Below are 20,648 nucleotides of genomic sequence, written 5' to 3'. Positions count from 1 at the left end.
AAAGATTGCCCCGGCGTGGCGAGGCGTGGCACGGCACGGCAGCCCCGCGGATCCGAAATCCGACGGACCAATGACCGTGCAGTACGTTCACTGCCAGCCGCCGTAAAGGGGAGGGGGAAGGGGGAGGGGGAGGGGCAGGCCATCGCTCTTGGTCCTCCGAGATTCGGCCTCCCCGAAAGCACGGCAGCAGGGGCGCCTTTTCGAAAGCTCCGTCAAGAGCAACGAAACGTAAAGCTGCGGCCAAAATCATGAATGGCCGCCATTGAATGAACGGCCGAACCATAAAAAGCGGCACATCACAGTCCTTCGTAGGGAGTATACAGGGCGGGTATGCGACAACGCCTCGGTGTTGTGAGCGTGAGTGGTGTTGTGTCGAAAGGTCGATAGGGCAGCCTGGCTGCAGGCTGATTCTGTCTCTCTCGCACTCATGGGGCGTCCCGTGTAGGTGCGAGAGAGACAGGGCGACGAAAACGACTCTCGGAATGAGTCTGCTGGGCCGGGCGGCTCGGTGGATGCTGAACGCTACCGCCCCCACCACCGGCGGCTTTCGGTGGCGACGCGTTCGGCCCTGTGCGGCCGGCCGGCCGGGCCGGGCCGGGCCCGTCGGAAAGGCTATATAAGAACCCCCAAGCGCCTCGCGCTTCTTGTCTACTCCCGTGCTTGACACCCCCAAGCCACAGGGACCGCGCACAGCGCCCCGACAACATGGGGACCTATCTGGGACCGCTGGTTCTCGCGGCTCTCTGCCTGTCTGCGCCCGCACTAGCAGGTACGTGAAGCAGCGCCCTCGGGCGCCCCGTGGAACGCCCCACGGAACGCCTCGCGGAACGCCCCACGGAACGCCCCACGGAACGCCTCGCGGAACGCCCCGCGGAACGCCCCGCGCGACACCTGGTGGCGCGCCCTGTGGAACGCCCCGCCGAACGCCCCACGGAACGCCCCGCGCGACAACTGGTGGCGCGCCCCTTGGAACGCCCCTTGGAACGCCCCGCGGAACGCCTTGAGGACTGCCCCGAGGAACGCCTTGGCAACCACACACAGTGCGCGCAACCGCGGACTTGGTGTGCTGGAAAATAGGGGGTTGCAAAGTGACAAGTGCTGTGTTTAAAACGGACTCCCTCGGTGATGTGCGCGAGAGTGGGGCTGTGCCGGTTGTGCGGTAGTCGTGGTCCAAGTGCGTGCTTTTCCCTCGGTTAAGTTTCGCGACGGGCCCGGGACGTGTGGCTCGATGATCGAGGTATGAATGGGGCTTTGAATGGCGCTGCCAAAGTGTCCCCCCCCTCCCCCGCCGGCTTGTCCAGCTCGTCCAGCTTGTCCAGCTCCAGCGAGCGGCTCGTCGGCTGGAATTGGTGTGGTCGTCAAACACCGCCCGGCGGCCATCGAGGTCGCCGTCGGTCGCCGTCGCCTCGGCCTGCCCGCCTCGGCCTGCCCGTCCCGCCCTGCCCGTCCCGTCGCGCTGTCCAGCGACCCAGCAGCCCAACGGCCCTCCCTATCTCGCCCCAGACAGGGACGCGTGTATCTCTATCTCACTCCTCTTGCAAAACAACTTTTTTCCTCTTTCCTCTTGAGAACCGTCTCGATCGTACGGGGTTTTCCCCGAGACGCCTTTGCGCAATGTCTCTCCCCTTCCGGCGGGGTGGCCAGGCACGGCCGCGCGGCCACGGCGCTTCCACGACGGGTGGACGTGGCGGTGGCAGCCTGGTGGCAGCCTGGTGGCAGCCAGACAGACAGACAGAGGCAGACAAAAGGAAGTGCAGACTGCTGTCTCCGTCTCTGTCTGGCCCCTGGCTGCCCCTGGCTGCCCCTGGCCCGCGTGCAGCGAGATAAAGAGAGCCGAAATGTTCCTTCAGCGCCATTTCAAGACCCTGTTTGCGAGCGCAGAGCGCGCAGAGCGCAGACAGGGTGCGGCCCAGGGGGCTATCTCCCTCTGACTCTCTGACCTCAGGGGGCCCCGGGCCGCGAGCCGTGAGCCGCACAGTCCCCGCATGTTAACAACGACTTTTTAGACAAAAATCGCACGGACTGACGGGAGGGGGCAGACGATTCGCTGACGAATTCAGAAAAATGGCCGCCGTTTCCACCCGAACATTCTTGCCCCGGCGACCCCACACGGGGCCCACACGGGGTCAGAGAAGGGGCACAGGCTCCCAAGCAACAGGCGGATCACTGTCTGGGGTCGTTTGTTCGTTATCGGGCGGGGTCATGCGGGCCACGCCATGCCGCCCCGTGCCGCCCCGTGCCGCCCCGTGCCGCCCCGTGCCGCCCCGACAGGCCAGAATGGTCAGAACCAACAGGAAGAAAACCAAAGCATTCGGCTGCCCTGCCCAGACTGCCCCCGCGCCACGCAGCGCCACGCAGTGCCACGCCCATAGAAAGGCACGCCAAATTGTTATTTCTATCATTTCTCACACTGATACGATCCGATCCCGTAATTTCTTGGCGCGCTCTTCGCCGTCGCCATCAATACTGCAGTGTCATCAATAAAGAGTTGAATACAGGGTGGAAATTTTTAACTTCATATAAATCAAGTTGGGAACAAAAAAAAATATTTTCTACATAATCTCCGCTTGATGTGATTGTCCCTGGGCGTGTTTTTGCGGTAATTAACAAGCAGACGCCCCTTCAACCTGCCTAATCTGCCTGTTTATTTTGCGTGACCCTTGACCGCCGATTGATCGATACACAAGTGATACATTTGACCGTGACCTCGTCGCTTTCCATCCGTTTTCAAGTTCAACTTTCCCTCTCCTTATCTCTCGATACTGCTTTGCTTTAACACGTTTATTCTTTTTTGTTTCCAGACTCGAAATGTAAAGCAGGCTGTGGTCATCATGGAGGTGAGTGTCACTTTCACTCCGCAATTTGTCTCCTTCTCTTAAAAATACCCTGAGGCGTAGGGCCTCCAGCGACTGGAATCTAACCTGTTTCATTTTCCGATTTCAGCGACGGCAAACAATTTTGCGTACGCCGAGGGAAACACCTACACCTACAGCGTGGAGGGAACCACAACCACCTCCCTGACCGGAACGAAGGGCGACGGATCCAAGCTCTCCGTGAAAGCCACCGCCGAACTCTCAATCCAGCCCAACTGTGCCCAGTTCCTGAAGCTCAGTGACGTCTCCGTCACCGGGTCCGACGGCAAGGTGAGCCCCCTCGGCGCTTCCTATCAGCCTCCTGCCCGACTCCCGTGCTCGAACCTGAGTCGAAAGACACGCCGTCTGCGCGAAAATGAAGAAATCCTTTGTTGACAGTACAGCGCTTCGGTTTGTAATTTCCTTTTCAAATGGCGGCAAGGTGCACCAACGTAACTGTTCCTTGGATCACCTTCTTAGCGCCATAGCGTCATGCTTTAACGAAGCATATTTAAATTTTTATTTGTTTTGTAAAGAAAAAGTAGGGAAAGCAGTATCTCACTCGGATATGGGGCATTTTTATTATTGTCGGTGACCACCTCGTCTTGGTTTAAGTTGGCTGTCTTTTACTCGTGTCGTCTGCTCGTCGCCTGGAACGATGTTGTTTTGTTTCCGCCGGACCCAAACACAAACAAGTTAACCTGCGGTAAACAGCGAGCAAAGGATGAGTTTTTCGTGTTTTGTGCCCCGCAGAAGTACGACAACTTGAAGGAGTTGGAGAAGTACCCCCTGCGCTTCAACTTCCACGACGGCCACATCGATGCCGAGGTGTGCTCCGTGGAGGACGACTCCCAGACCGCCCTCAACGTCAAGCGGGCCATCCTCTCCCTGTTCCAAGTCGCCGCTTCCCAGTCCTACGGCAGCAACGCTGTCACCGAGGTAAGCCTCATCACTCTCAACTCGCAATTTCATCCGCGGTGGAGCCACGGTGTGTGGGAGAGTTTCAAGTTGTTTACTGGGCCTTTTCTCTGCTGTTTCAGATTGATGTCTACGGTTCCTGCCCCACCGAATTCTCTTTCAGCAAGGATGGAGACGTCCTCATCGTCCGCAAGGAGCGCAACCTCAACCGTTGCGCCTACCGCGAGGACTTCAGGTCCGACATCCTGTCCGTCGGCTATGCCGGTGGCTCCCCTCTTCAGAACACCCCCCTCATGGCTGCCTCCTTCAAGTCCACCCAGAAGATCAAGAACAAGATCATCGACTCTGCTGAGAGCGTTGAGGAATACTTCTACCGCCCTCTTTCCAACCGTGATGCTGGCGCCAAGACTGTCGTTGAGACCAAGATCAAGCTGGTCTCCACCAAGAAGCAGGCTCCTTCAAACAGTAAGTTATTAACACAGTGTCTGTTCAAAAATCACCATCGCCAATTTCATAGTTAAAACCTGTAGTACTTACTTTACAATTTTTTTTCTTAGCTGCCGTTACCCGTCAGCGCTCCATTATCTTCGAGGTTCCCCATGTCACCACTGTCCCTGGAAATGCTGAGGCTATTTCCAAGGCTATGCACAAGGCCCATGAAAACATGAAGACTGTTGCTGGCGAGTCATCTGCTCGTGACTTTGGTGATGTTGTCCAGGTCCTGCGTCAGTCTACCAAGGATGACATTCTTAAGGCATTCAAAGAAACTCACCACAAGTAAGACTTCCTCTCTGTTTTGCAATCTTTTCTGGTTTCTTTTTATTCCTTTGCTAACATTTTCTTATTTTCCACAGGTCTATGTTCATTGAAGCTTTAATCCGCACTGGAACTGGTGATGCTGTCCAGGCTGGTGTAGAACTTATCAAGCAGAAGGAAATCAAGGGAACGACTGAGAAAGTCTGGTACATGAGCCTGGGCTTTGTTCGCCATGCTACTCCTGGTTCTCTTGCTGCTGTTGCTGTAAGTTTTTCTTAACTTTTTTAGAGTTCTGAATTTTTTAATGTTTTTTTTTCCTGCTAAAACCAATACAATTTGTTTGATTCCAGTCTCTCATTGACGGTAGTACCACCTCTCGTAGCCTGGTCTTGGGCGCTGGTGCTCTGGCTGGACGTTATTGCCGTGAGCACGAATGTGACAACAAGTCAGAGTTCAACACTCTCATCTCCAAGCTGGCTGGTTCTCTTGGTGCTGGCTGCAAGCCCAAAGACAAGGCTGACGAAAACAAAATCATCGCCAGCTTGAAGGCTATCCACAACATCCACAACCTCAATGATGCCACTGCCAAGACTGTGTCTCAGTGCGCCAGCGATGCCTCCCTGCCAGCTAGGATCCGAGTCTTCGCTCTCGAAGCCTTCCATGGTGATGCCTGCATTCCCAAACTTCGTGAAACTGCTCTGAATATTCTGAAGAATGTTGAAGAGGATTCTGAAATCCGCATCAAGGCATACCTTGCCCTTGTGGACTGCCCCAATGGACAGGTTGCCAATGCCCTCAAGGAAATTATTGAAAAGGAACCCAGCTACCAAGGTAAGTTTTAAGATTGTTTGTAGAGGAAATAAAGAAGTTAGATGTAAAACTTAACAAAATTTTAACTGTATTCTTGATTGTTTCAGTGGGTGCTTTCATTGTGTCGCACCTGCGCAACCTCCGTGCCTCTGCTAACCCTGACAAGGAGTCTGCTAAGGCTCAGTTGGGAAACATCAAGCCCACCAAGCGATTCCCCAATGACCTGCGCAAATTCTCCCGCAACTTTGAGGTTTCCACCCTGGTTGACCTCATGAACATTGGTGCCTCTGCTGAGTCCAACGTCATCTTCTCTCAAAAGTCCTTTGTGCCTCGTTCAGCTTCTTTGAACCTGACTACTGATGTCTTTGGCCACTCTGTGAATCTCTTTGAGGTGAGTTTCAACCACATTTGTTTAGAAAAAAATGTTTGCTCATAAATACAGGTTTCTCTCCCACAATCAAACCATTTTTATTTTGCTTTTCTAGTTGGGCCTTCGTACTGAAAATATTGACCGCGTTCTGGAGCACATCTTCGGGCCCAAGGGCTACGTCAGGTCAAACAATGTCAAGGACATGTTCTCTGAAAGCAAGGACAAGCTTGTCGATCTTGCTGAAAAGATCTCAAGCCGTTTTGCCAAGTCTACCCGTGGCAAGCGCTCCGTTAGCCGTGATCAGATCAATGCTGTATCCAAGAAGGTCTCCCTTGGACCTAAGGAATTCGATGCCGATGTTGACATTGACTTCTCTGTGAGAGTCTTTGGTTTGGAGAGCATCTGGTTGAACTACCAGGGTGGTCAGGTGTCCCCCGACAGCATTGTGGATAAGATCTTTGATGGCATTGATGCTGGCATTGACAAGGCCAAGAAATTCAACGTATGTTTCATGAAATTAAGAGAAATAGTAAATTGTCGGGTACATTTTTGTTGGCAGTGGCATTACATGAAATTTCTATCCACAGTATGACATCCAGAAGCACTACCAGTTCCTGGACACTGACCTTACCTACCCTACTGGTCTGGGTCTGCCTCTCAAGCTCTCTGCCACTGGTAACGCTGTCATTCATCTGAAGCTTGACGGAAAGCTGGACCTTCACGCCATCCTGAAGGACCCTCTCAACGCTGAGGCCAAACTGAGCATTGTTCCCAGTGCTGCTGTGGAAGTCAACGGCCTGATGGTCATTGATGCCATCGCTGTGCAGTCTGGTCTGAAGCTCTCAACCACTGTCCACACTGCCACCGGCTCTGATGTTACTGTCAAGGTTTTGGGTGGCAATGGTATTGATGTCAACTTCGGTCTGCCCATCCCTAAGCAGGATTTGATCACACTCAAGGTATGGTTGTGGATATTGAATAATTTTTAATTCAATCGTTTTACAGTGTGGTACTTGTTTATCTACTCTCAAAATTGTTTTCTACTTTTAGTCTGAGATCTTCAACTACAAGAGGGAAAAGGGACAGTCTGAGGTCAACACCCCTCTGGCTTTCAACACCAAGCGCAAGGATTATCACGGATGCTTTGACCAGCTGAGCCCTGTCATTGGAGTCACCTTCTGCACTGAGTTTGGCTTCCCCACTGAGACCCCCACTTTCAATGCTGCCTTCTTCCCCTTGAGCGGTCCTGCCAAGGTTTCCATCAGGGCTGAGAAGGATGACGCTGGCATGTCTGGCTACCACCTGAAGGCCTTCTACGACAAGAAGAACCCCCACAAGCGCTCATTTGAAATCTCTGTGGACACTCCTGGCTCAAAGACTAACCGCAAGGTGGCTTTGACCCTGGAAGGTTCCTCCAGCCCTGATTATGCTGTCAAGGCAGCTCTGACCTCTCCCTGGAAGAAGTTGGCTCTTGAGGGCCAGATCCTTGACAGTGACAAGAAGCAGATGCTTGTTGGCAAGTTGATCAATGACAAGGCTGAGTACTCTGTTAATGTTGGTCTGGATGTGTCTGGTCCCCCGGAAGCACGCACCTACGCCCCTGTCCTCGAGTACAACGCTCCAGGTGGACGCAAGGAAGCTCTTACTGGAAAAGACGGAAAGAAGCAGGCTGTCAGCATTGAAGGTAATGTCATAATTCATAATACCATATCCCAAAAAACTTTATTTTTTAAAAATTATGAAGTTTCTATTCTCTATATTTTTCTTCCCTGTTACAGGCACCATCACTGTTGAAAAGAAGGGAGACACCTGGCGTAAGTACAAGTTCAACGGCATTGCCATCAACACCCCTGTGGGCAAGTACGGCATCGATGGTGCTATCACCAAAGACGCCAACCTCGTTGCCCATGATCTGAAGCTGTCCATGGACAAGACATCTGCCAATGTGAAGACTGATCTGCAGAGGCTTGGCCCTCAGGCCTACAAGGCTCACATTGAAGTGGTCCCCAACCAAAGCCCTGACTTCAGCTTTGCCATTGATTGGGATTACAAGAGGGAAAACAACCAAGTGGATAACAAGCTGATTGTTGCTCATGGAGCAAACCTGAAGGCCACTGAATCCCGTGTGACCCTTATCCAGCAAGGTAACCTGAAGGGTGACAGCCTGAGCAACTTTGATGTCTCTACCAAGCAGAAGCTGACTTACCCTCCCCTTGGAATTGACGGCAAGTTGGATGCTGCTGCAACCAGGAAGAGTGCTAACTATGACGTCTCTCTCAAGTATGACAACAAGAAGGTGGAAAGCAAACTCTCTGCCAAAGTCAACCAGAAGGCAGTTGGTGATTATGAAGTCAAGTTCTCCGTAAGTACTTAAATCAACTCTGGAATTAAAATAAATAATTGTTCTGTAAAATGTATTATAAGTAACCCTTTCCCTTTTTTCTCTGTTAAAGGCTAAGGTGAATGAGAAGGGAATTTCCATCGAGAGTATGCGCAGCAAGCCTGCCGCTGACAAGGCCAAGGGTCACCATGTGCTGGAACTTACCCCTGGTGGTAAATATGAAATCAACTCTGACGTTACTTACAATTTTGAAAAGAACAACATCAACTACCTTGGTGAGCATTTGATCAAACTGCACCAACAGCCTGACATCAAGTGAGTAATCAATCTAGTACTCCAAGAAGTCTTCTCTCAAGTATTTAATTTGGTTTTGTTTTACTTATCACTGTTCTATTTTCTGTTTTAGGATCAGCACTGCTTTTGTCAACAACCCTAACAGCTTCAACACCCACTGCTTTGTCACCTACGGTGACACAAAGTATTTGGACTCTTCTGCAAAGCTTGACCGCAATGCAGGAAGCCCCAGTGGCAGCTACAAGGTAAGGAAGATTTTTAAACTGTATCCAATTGTACATGGACTGTCAAATCAAACTTAACAAAAATATTTTTTTCTTTATTATTTTCAGATCATCATCAAGGATTACTTTGACTCTCATGGAGAATTGAAGTATGGCGCAGGCAAGGGATCAGGCAGCTTTGTGGTTGATATCCCCAAGGTCCAGCGTAAGATTAAGGGCTCTGCTGAGTTGTCCGCCTCTGGCTCCAAACACAAGGTCTCTGCTGATCTCTTGTGGAATGCTGACAAGGATCCCAAGCAGAAGATTCACTTTGAGACCGACTCTGATCTCTCCCCCAAAGCAATCAACTCCAAGTATGATCCTCACCTTTCTTTTAAAAAAAAATTACTGCATTTTCTTTGGCTGCGGCATCTTGGAACTTACTGTTTTATATTTCAGGAACACCATTGTTATCATGGACTGGAAAACTCTTGTCAACTTCAAGCATGAGAAGACAGGCACTGAACGTGATGGCACCTCCAACAAGGAGCTTGAGGTTACCATTCCCAATGGACGTCGATTCTTGGTGCGCTTCAACCATGGACTCCACCTCAAGCCCGACCAGCCTGGCTCTGGAGACCTGTTGGTTCTCCTGGAAGACCATAATGGTAGTGCTGTTCGATCTTCAGAGCTCAAGGTGACTGCTAAGGGAGTTGATGTCAAACATGGTGCCTTTGATGGTGCTGTTGACTACAACTACAAGTCCCCCAGTGGCAAAGATGTTGAGGCTAAGCTAACTGCTAAGAACAATTATCTCGGTGACAAGAAGTGGGTCTCTGAGGGCAAGGTAAGAATACCATTCTAAAAATAGACTAATATCTATTTGAATTTGAATTTTCTCATGCTGACATTTTTTTCTGTTCTGAATTGTAAAGGGCGCCATCAAGAGTACCTACCTATCCAAGCCTGTTAACATTGAATTCAACTCTGAGGTTACACCCAACCTGGTCTCGTACAAGCTTAAGGGTCAGAATGTGCTGACCTTGGAGTACGATATCCAAGGTAAGGTGCTGCATGGCTTGGAGAAGGACAAACACAGCAGACATGCCGACACTTCCATCGACCTGAAGCTGCCCTCTGACCACATCAAGAACATTAAGATCAAGACTGACTGGACCATGACCGCTGAGGAAGGCTCCCCCTGCCAAGTGGGTTTCAAGCACCTGTGGGACATGCTGGAGAAGATCAGGAACCAGAAGGGTCTCAAGCTCGCTTCCACTCTCTCCTTGCTGGTGCCCAACCTGGTGCCATCCTGTGAGGTCAGTTTTGTCTAATTTGTCTAATTTCCAGCAAAATGGGCTATTTTTTTTGACAAGTATTATAATTATCTAATTTTTTCCTAAACAGGTCAAGGCTCTGAACGAAATCAGTTGGGATGAGAAGACAACTAAGCTGAATGGTGCTCTTAAGGCTGATCTCAGGAGAGGCTCCACAAAGGTCATTCTTACACTCCCCAATGACAAGCCTCGTTCCATTCAGACTTCCTGGGTGCATGAACTCGACCAGGATCCTCCCAAGCTCAGCAGCACTGTCAATGCCCAGTGGGATGAGAAGAAGGAGGTCAAGCTGGACTTCAAGGTTGAAGGACTGAAGGATCTGAGTGACATCCATGCTAAGCTTTCTGGTACCACCAACGTCAACCAGAAGCACGACTTTACCATTGATGTTCTGAACAAACGCAAGAGCGAGCGCGCATCCAAGACTGATGTGTCCCTGTCTCTGGATGAGAAGAAATTGAACGTTGGTGTGGACCTTGACATGGCTGATAAGAGCCCCAAGTTTGACATTAAGGTTGAGCACTCTGGTGGCAAACTCCGTTTGGCTTCCAAGACTGAGAGGAAGTCCGACAAGGAGGTGAAGAACGAGGGTGAGATTCAGTGGCCTTACCAGGGTGGCGGCAAGCTGGCTTGGGATGTGGAAGCCAAGGTTGAGTCCATTGACAACTTTGACATCAAGGGTAAGATTGACTCAGAGAAACTGAAACTGAACAAGTATGAGATTGCTGTCGCCAGCAAACCAGGTGACAAGAAGCAAATTACTTTCTCTTGCAAGTCTGCTGATCAGAACATCCTCAGTGGATCGTAAGTATTTTAACTCACAGCTTAAGTGGAACTTGTAAAATTATTAGCCTTTGCTAATATGTCCAAATCTTTTATAGCACCAACTACCAGTTTAAGGAGGAAGGCAAACTGTGGACTATGGAGGGCTCCGGCAATGTTCAAATCAAGAATGAGGCTCGCAGCACACACTTCAAGTACACTAGGCAGCAGCTGGATCTGTCCCAGGACCAGGAAATTGGAATTGAAGTGAGCTACTAAAATATTGTCATTGCTCATGTTGTCTATGCACCAACTTTTACCATTATTTTTATTCTTTTTCTAAATATTTTTTTTAGCATAAACTTGATGTTGACCTGGGTGGCAAAGAAAGCATTCAGTTGGTGAGGAAGTTATCTAACAAACAGCACCGCTTCATCAATGTGTACTGTGACAAGGAAAAGAAGTGCGCCCGAGTTGAGTATGATCATAACATCAAGAAGCAAGGTAAATTTCCAATTCTGTTCTTAGTTTTCTGAAGGCTATTGTCATCTTCATGATAATCTTAATTTTTTTGGCATTATTTTCAGATTTTGTTGATGTTGACCGTGAGCTGAAGATTGTGTTTGACCTCAAGTCTCTTGGTGTTCCTCATGACTTCAACTTCCAGCACACTCGCGTTCGCCACGGCCGCATTATCGATATTGACTCTGTTCTGAACATGGACTCTGGTGCTGAGAAAACCACCATCTCAAGCAAGGCTTATGCTCATGAGAAGTCCGCAGGTGTGATCATCAACCTGCCGAAGCGCACCATTGAGGTCCTGGCTGAACTTGAAGTCCCCAACGGAAAGCAGGAAGGATCCCTGAAGGCTGCTCTGTCTCTGTGGCTTGACAAGAAGCGTCAGCCCAACCTGAAATCCGCAGTTATCATTCTTGGTAACGTTGCTCAGAACCAGGATGGTGCTTCCCTCTCTGGAGAAGCCCGCTTTGTTCACCCTGGAGCAAAGGACTTGTCCGCCACCACCAAAGTCACCGTTGGAGGGCCCCAGAACCTGCTCGACGCTCAGGCTGATTTGGATGTGTTTGCTGACCAGAACCAGAAGGTTGTCTTGGAGGCCAAGGTTGCAGCTCTTCAGATCCCGAGTGGACGTAACATCACTGTGAACATCGGAGCCAAGAGCAAGGGTCTTAACCTGGATGTTGAGCTGTTGGGACATGCTGCCCTCAGCCCTGAAGTCATTTCTGCATCCCAGTTCCTTGTGTACCAGGATGTGAAGAAGGGCTCCCGCAATGTTGGTGCTTATGCCAAGCTGTCCAAGCAAAAGCTTATTCTGGTCGCTACTGTTCCCGGTTCCGTCCTCCTGAAAATCAAATCTGATCTGAAGCTTGCCCGTGATGTTCAGAGCATTGATTCCACCATTGACCTGTTCGGTATGAAGCCTGTCGTTGTTCAAGGAGAAATCAAGGACTTGAACTCTGCTATCTTCAGCATCTTCAAGAAGGGTTAGTATTTAGCATTCATTTAAATATTACCCAAAATTACCCAAAAAAGAAGAAAGGCATTAATAAATCTTTATTTTGTACAGAGGATCCCAAGAAGAAGCTGTCCCTCAAGGGTGGTATTGCATGGGGCCAGGTGGCTGAAGTGAGAGCAACCAAGCAGGATGGTGACACCAAGAACGATCTGTTCCATGTGACTGTGGCTCTTGATGAGTCTCACTTCCTCCAGACTGAGTATGGTGGTTCCTATGACAATGTTAAGGCAACAATTGTGAGTACATTTCTTCTTGTGTAAACACATTATATTTTTGTAATCCTTTGCATCAATGTGTATTTTACTCTTTGTTCTTTGTGTAGGATGGCCTTCGCAAGGAGGGTAATGCCTTCGCCAACCAGGCAAGGATCCAGATTGCTGATGCCGTCCTGGAAGGCAACAACAATGTCCGTGAAATTGCCGACAAAATCAAGCAGGCTAGGCCCAACATTAAGCCCGTCACTGAGACCTATCAGAAGGAGCTCAAGGCTCTGGCTGATGAACTTGCCAATGAAAAACTGGCCAAGGAGATCACAGACATCATGTGAGTAGCAACCCTTAATTTAATTAGCAACCCTTTATTTTAATTATTTGAATGCTCTTATTTATTTACCCGTTTTATGTTGCTTTCCAGCAAGGAAGCCGTCACCCGCATCACCGCCATCCTGGAGAGGATTCAGGCTGAGTTCCGCAAGTACGCCGAAATCCTGGAGAAGCCCCTGAAGCAGCTGTTCGACACCCTGAAGCAGTGGGTCGTCAAGCTCAACGAGATCTACGGCTCCGTGGCCGAGTCCGCCGTCGGTGCCTGCGACGCCATCGCCCAGCTGCTCGCCAACTACATGAGCAAGATCGTGGAGCTGGTCCGCAAGCACGAGGACGAGATCAAGAGGATCGCCACCGTGGTCGGCCAGGGCATCCAGGACGTCGGCCGCATCGTCAGCAAGGCCGTCGGCCAGATCCGCCACGAAGTCGAGGAGTTCGTCAAGCTGTTCATGGAGCAGCTCAAGGCCCTGCCCATCTACGAGGTCCTCAAGGAGAGGTACCAGGAGCTCAAGAAGTACCAGATCCCCGACCAGGCCTGGTCCATGATCAACGACCTGATCAGCGCCCTGGGCGCCTCCATGCCCACGCCCGAGGTTGGCAAGCTCCTAGAGGACATCAGCAGCTACGCCGAGAAGCACCTGAAGCACGAGCCCGTCAACGACGTGGAGGAGCTCAAGGCCATCCTCAACAGCGCCATCGCTGCCGTCAAGTCTCTCGTGAACCTGGTCAAGAACCAGATCTCTCAGTCCGACCTCGACAAGCTGGTCAAGTTCGCCGCCGTGCCTCTGCCCGGATCATCCTGGTTCCAGCTGCCCATCTTCGCTCCTATCCACTTCAGCCCTCTCAAGTGGCTGCAGAGCGGCGACCTGCCTTCCCTGTCCGAGGCTTACTACACCTACAGGCCCACCCTCAACCCTCTCGACTGGGTCCCTCCCTACAAGATGTACGGTATCCTGGTTGACTCCCACAACTTCTACACCTTCGACCGCAAGTACTACAACTTCAAGGGCGCCTGCTCCTACGTCCTGGCCCAGGACTTCGTTGACGGCAACTTCAGTCTGGTTGTCAACCTGGAGGGTGGCAAATTCAAGTCCATCTTGTTGAATGATGCCAAGGACTCCATCGAGCTCGAATCTGACATGTCCATCCTGGTGAACGGCAAGCCTCAGGACTTCCCTGTCTCCCAGGGTGACCTGTCCGCCTGGCGCCGCTATGACTCTGCCAACCTCAGGTCCGCCTCCGGCGTCTTTGTGACTTGCGACCTCAAGAGGGAGGTGTGCCAGTTCTTCCTCAGTGGTTTCTACTTCGGCAAGACCCGCGGTCTGCTTGGAAACATGAACTACGAGCAGTTCGATGACCTGGTTCTGCCCAATGGAAAGGTAATTTTCCTCGCTGTCTTAACTATTTTAATTTCTGTCTTATTATTTGTTATGAATTGAGTACTAAAATTTCAAATTGGTGTTTGTAGATTGCCAACAAAATTGCTGACTTTGGAAACGCCTGGAAGGTCAACTCAGAGTGCAGTGATGTGCCCAATGTTGAGCATGATCACTCAAAGGAATCCTATGGAGAATGCAACAAATTCTTCAGTGGTAGCTCTCCTCTGAGGTAAGCATTGAATTCTTCATTTGTCCCCTGACTACTTGAGGCCCCAGTCTAATTTGTTTATTTATCCTGTGGCAGCTCTTGCTTCCCTTACATCAACCCTGCCGCTTTCCGTACTGCCTGCGAACACGTCGCCACCGAAGCCAAGTCTGAGGACACCAAGAAGAAGGCTGCCTGCGATCTGGCCTTCGCCTACACCCAGGCTTGCCGCTTCGAGCACGTCAAGGTCGACATCCCGGCCAGCTGTGCCAGCTGCACCGCCGGCAACAGTCCCATCGCCATTGGAGACACCGTCAGTGTCAAGTCTCCCCAGACGATGGCCGACATCATCCTGGTCGTGGAGCAGATCAAGCCCAACGAGGAAGTCTTCAAGGACCTTGTTGTCCCTTTGATTGCCTCCCTCAGCAACGAGCTGAAGGGCAAGGGCATCACTGACGTGCACTTCTCCCTGCTCGGCTTTGGAGCCCCTGAACAGAAGTGGCCTGCCCACTACACTTCCGGCGGCGAGCTCTCCTTCGAAGGCAAGACCAAGAACATCTGGTTCGGCGCTCCCACAACGTACGAGAAGCCCCTGGACACTGTCGAGAAGAAGCTCAAGTGGATCAAGCACCAGATCGACCTCGAAACCGGAAACCTGAAGCTGGTTGACGCCTTCAACGAGGCTGGGGAATTCCCCTTCCGCGCTGGTGCCGTCAAGTCCATCATTGGCGTGATGGGCCAGGGCTGCGAAGGCTCTCTCCTGCCCATCTCCCTGATGCAGGTCCGCGCCCACCTCGCCAGCTACAGATACCGCGACCAGGGCATTTCCCTGCACATCATTTCCCCTCTGAACGAGTTGGCTCTCGACAACGACAAGCCTTCCTCAGACATTGTTGGCTTTGACTCCGACCACGTTTACACCACTGGTGATGACAAGAAGAAGCCCTTCGACGGCAACAAGGAGTTGCGTGATCACCTCAAGTATGACTCAGACACCTGCATCAAGGTTGCCCTCGGCGTAAGTATCAGTTCGAGCTGACCGTGTATGACTTGTTGAAACTTTGAGATAATAACATGCCCCTTTGTCTTTTCCAGACCTATGGATCAGCATTCAGCTCAAAGAACTTTATTGCCTCCAAACCACCCCAGAGAAAGCAGTTCGTCAGTGTGGTCTCCAAGAGAGTTACCGACTCTCTGACAGGAGGAGAAATTGTTCAGGACTGCAAGTGCTCTCTGCAAGATGGTCTTCACCCCAAGGTCAACTGCAAGGTCATCAGTCGGACAGACAAGGTAATTTTCAAATCCATTCTTTGACATCTATTTTATTTGGTTTTGTGAGTTTGTTTTGTACTAATTAGATTTCTGTATTATTATTTGCAGAGACACGGTTGAAGATCACATTGTGAAGAACTGAAAAGCTAATTTTAATTACAAGTTTTAAATTATATTTATATTTTTTTCAAATTGTGCACTTGTGTCACAAAGACTATTCCTGATAGTACCAGCTAGAAACAGGTGTTTAGTTGTGCTTCTATCTAGATAAATTTTCAAAATTATTGTCTGGATACTATCAGTTTGTTATGTTTGTGTGTGTGTGTATGTGTGAGTTAACACATTAATTGAACATGAAACTTTTCCACCTGAAGGGGCATTGTTCCAATGTTGACAATGGCTCAAACACTACCAATATCTTTGTAGATAATGGTTAATCAAGATATATTTTTCAAATTAATTTGTGTCTTAAAAATTTTTGATGGAAGCATGTCTCTTTGGTTGGTGCGTGTGTTTCCATTTTGGATATGGTTTTGTACTCCTGTTAGATTTTAAGTAACATGCTGTGATCTTCTTTCATTATGTTTTTACATATTGTTTCTTGTCAAGTTCAATTGTAAACAATAATGCAAAAATCAGGGGGGAAAACACTTAAGTGGAGAAGCTCTTAGAGTATACAGAGAAGCTACTGCAGCCTTTTTTAAAACTTGTCTTTTCTCCTGTCTTACTTCTCCCTGTCGTATAGTCATAGTTTGTATTCTTACCGTTAGAGTAGGTGTGGGTGGAAGGTGTAATGTTCTAAAACAGCATCTTTTCAAGAATTGGTCTCCTGAGCCTCAAGCTAGGTCTTCTGAAAATCAAGTGCACAGTTTGAATGCCGTCTTGTTTATTCTTCATCACATCTGTATTGATCCATGATTGATATGACATTCAAATTCCTCTGGACAATTTTTCAATAAAACATTTACATCTTATCTCCATTTGCTTACTTATTACCCTCGTATTCTATTAAGGAAACACATTATAGAGGCATTAGTTTTGCAATAAGAACATTTGGATTACTTACTTACTTTTATTTGCAATAAGATTCAGTCATGACATCAAGTAACATTTGAAGAATATTTTGCACTGTACACAACATAAAGAAAACAACATTTAATTCTTACTGTATAATTGATTATTGTTGTGTTGGTTAAAAGGGAAAGAGGCATTCAGCTTCCAGTGGACATTTCAAAATTTATGAAGACTGTTTGACAGAATGGTATCAGCAAAACCATTTGCTCTTTAGAGTTTCTTTTCTTTTTGGAATATGATGGCAAAAGAGAGGAAACAACTCAAATGCCAATCAGAGCACAGCACATTGCTGGCAATAGCTCTGCCAAACACAAGACCTCTTTCAGAACAAGATTTAAAAGACTGCTTTTCGTATACAATGATTTAAGATAATTAAGATTTTTCTCTATGATTAAACAAACCAAAAAGCACTTCAATCCTCACCTGTATAACTTAGTGCTAATTTAATACATACAAAAATTTAACATTTACATTCTTTTCTAGATAATTATAATTAGAAGATACAAACTTCACCTCATGAGCAAATGAAAAAACTAAAGGGTTACTCATGGGCATGTTGGGGGAAGGATGAAAGAGATGATTTAAGAAAACGAGGCTCTAAACCCACCTAACATCAGGAACATTACTGTATATCTTTGGGGGATATGACATCGTATCGCCAATTCATTTTCATACAGCATGTGTTCACAACATAAAAATGATTATCTTTTAAAACGTTACAATAGTAGGTGAATTAATCTTTAAAAATTCCTTGTGCATCGTTCACACGTACATTTAAAAAGTTTAGGTTTGAGCAGTTGAGAGTGTATTTAAGTTTTTTCTTTTAGCCACACACATTAAGGTAATCTTCATTGTATTGATACCAGTAAGCGTATTTCATACAGACCTGTGCTATATTCTTGTCATCAACTACATTTTAGCTGCTGAACGACAATATAAGTAAACTTTAAAAATTGTATAAAGTCCAATGGAAAAATAACATATATAATCATCCGTGACTGAAAGAAATGCTCTCTTTAAGAAGGATGAGGTGGCAAAGACAGAGCATTTTTAACTGTTTCTCTGTCTCAAAAAAATAAGACCCTTCATCAGAGATAGCGAGACATCCATCATACTCATGAGTGACGCAACCCTGATATTTACCTACTCTGTAATGAAAAATAACTTGCGAACGATTGCAATTCAATCTCAAAATAGGCAATTTTTTCATCTCAAAACTAGAGGGGAATTAATCACTGTGATTTTAACAACTAAAATTTTGGAAGTGGCACTGCCTTTGCCCTCAAAAAAAATTTTGGAAAAAAAAATCCTGTTATCCCAATAAGCACAATTGCTTGAAAATAGTGTGAGCTCTGAGCAAAGACACGTTGTTGATTGACTTAGTTCTGTATTCTGTATCTGCATGGTAGTTCACACTTCAGCATCCCAAGACTTTTGCCACCTCCTCCAGTCTTCCATACCTCAACACCTCAACACTCTCCCACTTCTCCAATTATTCACCTCTCCTTGGAAGGACACAGTGCTAGACAGCAGAAAAGTTTTTTAATAATTGATAGCACACAAAGTATTTTTTTAAAATATTTTTTCCTCCTTGTGAAAAGACAGACCGAATGACATCAACGATGACAAAACACACAAGTAAAACTAGTAACTCTTATAATAATTATTAATAGCAAGAATGACTACTGTACACATTTCTCTCACGCTGACACTCAAGCCGACCTGCGGCGCTTATCACAATTTCACTAATTCACTTCCTCATGGCTTCTGGTCCACAGGAAAAAAAATAATCCAAAAACCCACGACGGCACATGGCGCGTCCCAGGCCCAGGGCTGGGCCGATAGGGTCCAGGGTCGGCCCGTCCGCCCAACGACGGCGGCGTCCTTGTCCTTCGCTCTTCTCTAGCCCTACGTCTTGGTCCTCTTCGGCGTTTTCCACTGTATTATTTTTTTTAGCCCCCGCTGAGTTCAAAATTGACACCACCAAACAAATCCTCGCGGTGCGGCCGCGAAAAATCCGTTTCTGAGGTTTGGGGCGGGCTGCTGCTGCATGGCTGCTGCATGGCTGCTGCTGTATGGCCGCTGCTCCTACTCCTTGTTGGGGACGACGGCGACGTACACGGGCCTGTACAGCACGACCGTCTCCTGCGGCAGGTTGGTGCTGCCGTCGTAGACCTGGCCCAGGAGGAACTCGGGGCCGATGTAGGTGCCGCCCTCCACGTGCTCGCTCGCCACCTCTGCGGACAGCCAAGACAAGGTGTTACGTGATACGTGAACGGGCCGCACCCCTAGATAGGCATTGCCACGCCGACCACGCACCGTATTGGATGTTGGGCTGCGTGGGGCTGTTGGGGATGCGGAAGGGCACCGTGGCGATGGTCACCGGGAAGTGCATCTGCAGGTCGTCGCCGGACCGCTCGAACTCCAGGTTCACCTGCGGGCAGGACACCGAGTCAGGAAAGGAAGTGCAGAGCCGCAGTGGCGCAGTGGCTTTTGTTTTTCCGTTTAAGTTTTGCAGTGGCGTGGCACGCCCCGCGGGCAGAGCGCCTGCGAAGCTCAGGGTAGGCCTGCCCGCCGGGCAGCCGTGTCGCGCGGCGCCCCGAGAAGCCTACCTCCCAGGCGGCCGGCGGCCAGGGACACTGCCGCCGCCCCGCCGCCTGTCCAGGCTGTCCAGGCTGTCCAGAGACACTGACCTTGAGGACGTAGTAGATCTGCAGCAGGCGGCACACCCCCACCAGCGAGGGCGGCATGACGGGCAGGCGCAGCGTCCCCCCGGAGTCCCAGTTGCGGTGCGAGTGCGGGCCCACCTCCTCGCCGCGGTACTCCAGCACGAGGTGCTGCAGCTCCTTGGTGACGCCGAGCATGCCCCGGTCGATGAAGTACTCCACGTACTGCGGAACGAATAGAATAAATTTCTACGGAATGGCACGGCAAGTCAGCGGCCTCATTCCGTCGCTCTGTCTCTCTCGCACCGACAGAGGACGCCCCGAGTGCGAGCGAGACAGAACAGCTCTCGGAATCAAGCTGCAGCCCTTTGAGCCCTTTGGACTCGAACCGAACGTGTGACCCCACCAATGGATAGCTCTCCGAACGAGGAATCCATTGGTGGGGTCACACGCTCGGTTCGAGCCCTGTTCAGCGACTCTGGAGCTCAAAACGCGTCTAGAGTTTCGGCCGCCTCCACCGGTCTTCCGGCAAATCCACTGTGTGGTGGTGGTACTGACCTGCATGAGGCGCACCTTAAGGCGCACCTTCTCCTCGCCCTGGTTCTCCACGGAGGCGCGCAGCTTGAGCGACTCCCCGGAGCAGTAGGCGGAGCGCTCCAGCTGCGTGCTCAGCATCACGGCGCCCTTCTGGCAGCACAGGCAGCAGGTGGGCCGCTTGTCCTGCCCCACCATCGGCTTCTGCAACCACCACACTCGCCAGGTTCAAACACCGCTTACTGGCTTTCCTTTCCTTTCCTCGCACGTGCATACGCATTCGGCAGGTCGGGTCCGAGATTCGGAGAGCCGGTATCCCCGCGCTGCGGTCCCACGGGTGTAGTGGCGAAACATGGAAAGCACATCTGGACTGCACGTGTGTTGGTGTTTGTTGGTGTGTGTGTGTGTGTGTGTGTGTGTGCGCGCATGTGTGTGTGTTGGTGTGCGTGTATGTGGCGTGCCAGGGTCCGGTTCCGCTAAAGGTCGAACGTGGCCATCAGGCGTGCGGTGGGGCGACCACAAAGCACGAAGCTCAAAGCGCCGAGCGGTGAGCGCGCGTGCGGCGGGCCTTGGGACCTCTTCCTCTCTCTCTCTCTCTCTCCCTCTCTCTCTCTCTCTCTCCCTCTCTCTCTCCTCTCTCTCTCTCTCTCTCTCTCTCTCGCTCGGAGCAAGCCAAGAGCCGGCAGGCTCATTCCGAACAGGGCTTTCGTCGCTCACTCTGTCTCCCTCGCACTCGCGCGCCCTGTTCAGGGCGAGAGGGAGAGAGAGAAGGAGACCGAGGAGGACACCGAGGGACGAT

The 20,648-nt window shown here is 49.9% G+C and overlaps 2 protein-coding genes across 4 annotated transcripts in view; one reads left to right on the top strand and one right to left on the bottom strand.

Annotated features, from left to right (window-relative positions):
- Positions 1–622: 622 nt before the first annotated feature.
- LOC117640581 (apolipophorins-like) lies at positions 623–16,549 on the top strand. The gene is made up of 29 exons (XM_034377163.1): positions 623–769; positions 2,802–2,837; positions 2,944–3,143; positions 3,606–3,791; positions 3,893–4,235; positions 4,328–4,547; positions 4,625–4,790; positions 4,877–5,357; positions 5,444–5,727; positions 5,822–6,208; positions 6,294–6,665; positions 6,757–7,390; positions 7,485–8,068; positions 8,160–8,362; positions 8,454–8,586; positions 8,674–8,918; positions 9,004–9,391; positions 9,480–9,863; positions 9,952–10,685; positions 10,763–10,910; positions 11,000–11,147; positions 11,231–12,145; positions 12,229–12,413; positions 12,500–12,720; positions 12,811–14,098; positions 14,188–14,327; positions 14,403–15,321; positions 15,399–15,593; positions 15,684–16,549. The coding sequence occupies exons 1-29, from the start codon at positions 706–708 to the stop codon at positions 15,693–15,695; spliced, it is 10,215 nt and encodes a 3,404-aa protein (XP_034233054.1). The 5' UTR covers positions 623–705; the 3' UTR covers positions 15,696–16,549.
- The window catches only part of LOC117640584 (arrestin domain-containing protein 4-like), a 37,667-nt gene continuing 33,101 nt past the window's right edge, over positions 16,083–20,648 (bottom strand). For all 3 annotated transcript variants that reach the window (XM_034377165.1, XM_034377164.1, XM_034377166.1), the window contains 4 exons: positions 19,874–20,053; positions 19,343–19,540; positions 18,969–19,083; positions 16,083–18,886 (listed from right to left, as the gene is read on the bottom strand). In XM_034377165.1, the coding sequence (XP_034233056.1) occupies positions 18,738–18,886; positions 18,969–19,083; positions 19,343–19,540; positions 19,874–20,053 (642 nt within the window). In that variant the 3' untranslated portion in view covers positions 16,083–18,737. The remainder of the gene's footprint in view (positions 18,887–18,968; positions 19,084–19,342; positions 19,541–19,873; positions 20,054–20,648) is intronic.

The sequence above is a fragment of the Thrips palmi genome, unplaced genomic scaffold, assembly GCF_012932325.1.
Source record: "Thrips palmi isolate BJ-2018 unplaced genomic scaffold, TpBJ-2018v1 HiC_scaffold_12, whole genome shotgun sequence".
NCBI lineage: Eukaryota > Metazoa > Arthropoda > Insecta > Thysanoptera > Thripidae > Thrips > Thrips palmi.
Note: the sequence above shows the minus strand (reverse complement) of the source record. Positions and strands in the feature narration are given on the sequence as shown.